At 57.7% G+C, this 4,374-nt stretch overlaps 1 protein-coding gene across 1 annotated transcript; it reads right to left on the minus strand.

Annotated features, from left to right (window-relative positions):
- Positions 1 to 1,099: 1,099 nt before the first annotated feature.
- LOC119714857 (uncharacterized) lies at positions 1,100 to 3,870 on the minus strand. The gene is made up of 5 exons (XM_038171942.2): positions 2,865 to 3,870; positions 2,399 to 2,536; positions 1,946 to 2,088; positions 1,539 to 1,661; positions 1,100 to 1,231 (listed from the first exon to the last, which is right to left on the minus strand). The coding sequence occupies exons 1-5, from the start codon at positions 3,012 to 3,014 to the stop codon at positions 1,114 to 1,116; spliced, it is 672 nt and encodes a 223-aa protein (XP_038027870.2). The 5' UTR covers positions 3,015 to 3,870; the 3' UTR covers positions 1,100 to 1,113.
- Between the last annotated feature and the right edge of the window lie 504 nt (positions 3,871 to 4,374).

Here is a 4,374-nt window from a genome sequence, read left to right on the forward strand (position 1 = left end):
GCCCTGCGAATATCCTTGGGCTCTCTAGGAAGGTGCTTGATTCCGCTGGGGTCACTTGGAACCTCCGGAGTTGCCTGGATCCAGCAGAGAGCAGGTTGTGTGCTCCAGGGAGTTGCTGGACTGCACTAAGTGTGTTGTTCAGTGCTTTAGGGAGGTTCTTGGTTGTCCCGACAAGATGCTCGTGTTCCACAGGGAAGGGGATGAGTGACCCAGAGGCAGGTGCTGGTTGTCCCCAGGGAGGTGCTTGCCTACCATGGGAAAATGCTTGTACACCCAAGAAGATCCTTTGCTCCTCCAGGACGTTGCGTGATTTACCCAGGGAGGTTTCTCTGACCCGGGGCAGCATAGGATTTCTTCATAGAGGTGCTTCATCAATGGAGGGAATTCCTTGGTTCTTGAAAGATCTTCTGGGGTGACCTATGCAGGTGCTTGGGCACCCATGAGGTTATTCTACTGTTCCCCAGGGAGGTGTTTCATTCTTCCAAGGAGGTGCTTGGGTTCTCTATAGAGGTTCCTGGGTTCCTCCAAGAAATGCTTGTATGCCTTTGGGCGATGTCTTCGAGCATCAGCAGGAGATGGGTTCACAGCGGAAATTGTTCAGGTGAACCCACCTAGAGTTGGGATCTCCTGTGAGGTGCTGGAATGCTCTTGGAAGATGCCTGAGAGGGAAAAGGTAGTGCTTAGGTGTCCTGGGGAGATGCTTGTCTCCTCCAGCTCAATGCTCACGTGTCCTGCAGGAAGTATTTCTGATTTCAAGAGGTGCCTATATTCCCTGGGGAGATACTTGGGTGCCATGGAGGGTGCTTCAGGAAGATGCTTGTATTCCCAGGGGAGACTTTTACTTTCCCCAGGAACATGTTTGGCTTCTCCAGGGAGTTGCCAGAACGCTCCTTGGAAAAGACGGCTTGATCAGAGGACTTGTGCCGAGGTCCTGCTAGCAAGACTGGTGGTCTGGGGAGATTGTTGGCTGCTCCAGGGAGATGCCTGTGTGCTGCACGGAGAAGCCTGGGCATCCTTGGGATGTGCCTGTGTGCCTAATGGAGATGGTGGTGTGAATCAGGGCAGTGCTTTGCTACGGCGGATGAAGCGACACAAGCAGTCTGGCTGTGCTCTTTATTTTCCATTCAGGGGTGGAAAGCGGGAGAGCTTCCCAGCCCCTTTGCTCAGAGCTCCGCTGCTGCCTTCAGCATTCCCAGCACCTTCCCCTCCGTTGCGGTACCAGCATCTAGCGCTAGGGAGTCAGAAAGAAAAGAGGATGATCAGGTTGTGTACAGGCTGAACGCAGAGAAGTACTGCAGGCTTAGCTCGGGCCGTGCACGTAGGGGTCTGCTTCCCAGTGCACGTAGGGGTCTGCTTCCCATGAAGCTTCAAGGTTGCCGTCAGCTGCGACAGATGCCTAGTGCCCAAGCTCATCAGCCTGGGGCTGAGGCAGGGGGAGCGGAGGGCCCCGGAATGCCCTCTCTGTCCCAGTGCTGCCCCCACGGGAAGGACGGGCCTTGCAGCAGCGGGAAGCACCATCCCTTTCTGGAGATACTTACCAGGGGAGCCGCTGCTGCTCTTGCTGCAGCCGCTTTTCCTCCGCAGCACTTCTGAACACCCTTTGTTGACTGCGATGCGGCTCCGACCTTTTCAAAACTTGCAGTGCTCGTGGGGAAAGGTGGCTGCAACACCAGGAGAAAGGGATCCCTCAGCCTCTGCCAGACACCCCTTCTGCCTCTCCCCTCATCCAGACCCTGCACCCACGCGGTGCCACGTGCACCCACCCTTTCGCCCTGTGATGAGTTTTAGGCCTTGGCGGTAACCAAGGTCATGCCCGCTTTAGGAGAAAGCCAAGGGTGTCATAGGCAAGCCCAGGACTCAGGGACCGGGCTGCTGGACATCTCCTGACATCGCTCAGCAGCTACTCGAGTGCCCCAGCACGTGAACGCAGCCGGCACACACTTACTCAGGCTGGAGGCTCTCCAGCTTGGCTGCCGCTCTCCACTCCTCTTCTGCGGCAGGGATCTGAACCTTCCTCCACCTCCTCACGACCTCCTTGCTCCTGGGCTGGGCTGGGGGATGGGGAATCCAATCATGTTGCCTGGTGACCTGATGCAAGGAGAAGACGCTCTCATCAGACAGGACTGGACACACGGGTGCTGTTTCCCAGAGGACCCCTTGAAAGGACCCTGCAGCAGGACCTGGGAAGCAGGCGACTCGGCACTGCCGGCCCACGTCTGGCTGCTGCTTTGATCCCTCGCTTTCTGCTGACAGCCTCTCCCTCACAGGGAGGAGCAGGCAAAGCCCTGCCCTGCGCCCTGGTGCCCGTCCTGCTCCCACCACCCTGGGACCTGCCCCCCTCGGAGCCCTGGCGGGGAGGATCGCTGCTCTTCTCAGCGGTGTTGGTCACTGCCAGTACCTGAGGTGTCTCTTGGTCCTCCCCCTGAGACCAGGCTTCCCAAGCAGCCATTTCTGCCCGGGCTTGCTTTATTCGCTTTTGGTACAAGGGCCATGAGCTCTTTGTTTGGTCCCACTGCGAGGACAGGTTCCAGACCTCCTGGAGGAAAACAAACAAAAAACACAACGGCAGACAGGATTGGTCTCAGCTGTTGGACCAAAGACCTCTGCCATCAAAGACCCAGAAAGCCCTCATTCCTTTTCCATTGCCCCTGGTCCAAATGAAGCGGCTCATGGCAACACGGGAGGCAGCAAGAGGCAGGGAAGGTGTGCGGGACACCACCTTCCATCTCCCGAGGAAGAGAAGAAGGAGGTAACAAGTGTGAAAATGAACGCATCCCAAGGGTCCGGCTTGGGATCGCTCCACACAAAGAGGCTTTAGTACAGTCCCAAACCGCGTGGTCATTGCAGCAAGGCAGAGCAGGTACCTGCACCAATCTCCGAGAGGCTTCGGGAGTAGGGAGCGCAGTGCTGGTGGACTTGGCTTGAGGAGCTGCTTCCTGCCTGTCTTCTTTGTCCTGGGGGAGCTGCCTGGACACGGGGGGAGCACACTGCAAACAGACACCGGGAGGCTGCATGAGCCCAGGGGAATTCGGTCTCCAGTCCGCGCTCGCAAGCTGCGTCAGCCTCTGCAGCAGACGGCAGTTCCGCAGCGAATGGGTGTTGGACTGGCCGTGTTCGCTTCAGCAGACACGGAGAGAGCCAACCGCGAAGCAGTGGCACCAGCTGCCTTCAGGAAGGCTCGCGATGCCCGTATCCAGGCCCTCTGTGGTGGCAGAAGGAGAGGATCAGTGTCTTGTGCAAGGACAGGATCCTAGAGACACCAATACGGCCCAGCCGGGTTTATGGGTGGAAAGCAGATTATCGCTGGGGAGCCAGCAACATCGGAGAACGCCATCAGGCAAGGAGGGCAGGCATGCCACCTCCCTCCCTCGGCACTCTCTTGTGCCTGCCACAAAGTCTGGGATACCGTTTGGAAAGAAACGTTTCCATCTGGTATCACAGCTCCTTAGGCTGGAAGAAGCTGCGGGGCAGCTGGAAGAAACCGCAGGGGACGTTTGCTCCCACAGACAAAAAGATGGACTCTTGCAATGTGGGGGGGCTCCTGAAGGGACAAGAGCTTCTGCAACAAGGCTCTGCATCCAGCTCCCCCAAGGATCAGGGCCCTGGTGGAAAATGAAGCTGGCGTGCCAGTCTCAGGCAAACGTGCTGCACGCTTGCCATGCGTGGAGAGAGCGGCCTCCTCCGGGACGGGTGTCAGGAGCCTTTCTGAGTCCCTGCGCCTGGTGGGTCCAAAGGGGACATCTCTCCTGTGTGGAAGACGATGGTCTCTTGCACACACTCCTGCACCACGTACAGTGGGAAGGAGGTGGCTCGCGCTAGCTGCAGGTAGTTCAGCTGCTCGACCTTGACGTCATCTGCAAGGAGAAGCAACATCCTCAGTGCCACAGCAAGCCCAAGTTGCTTGCAGCATTCCAAACAAGGTCCTAGAGGAAGGGTCGCTAAGAGAAACAGCTCCGGGGCCACGGGGTCTTCTGGGGGAACTCAAGCTCCACCCTGACCGTTGGAAACAATCCTCTGCCTCTCCCAGGCCTTTCCAAAGAGCAGGGAGAACAAATCCTTCTGGACATGGGGCAGGAAGAGGGGGGCTGCTGCCTTCTCACCAGGGAGGATCTCAGGGGGACAGTACATGTCCTCCAGCCACCCCTCATCAATGTCCAGCTGGAAGAACGGTTTGTGAATCAAGAGCCGCTTTTGCTTGACGTGGAATTGCTCTTGGAGAACAGCAAAGGTCCCGAGTCCCGCAACCTGAACAGCCTGCACACAGAGAAGACAGAAAGGTTGAGGAGGGAGTTCTTGAGAGACGGGAAAAGGGATGACTCTCAGAGCAGGGGGACACTGCTCTGTGCCCTGCCTGCTCCTGAGGGACAATGGGGC

This window comes from Anas platyrhynchos, chromosome 36 (assembly GCF_047663525.1).
Source record: "Anas platyrhynchos isolate ZD024472 breed Pekin duck chromosome 36, IASCAAS_PekinDuck_T2T, whole genome shotgun sequence".
NCBI lineage: Eukaryota > Metazoa > Chordata > Aves > Anseriformes > Anatidae > Anas > Anas platyrhynchos.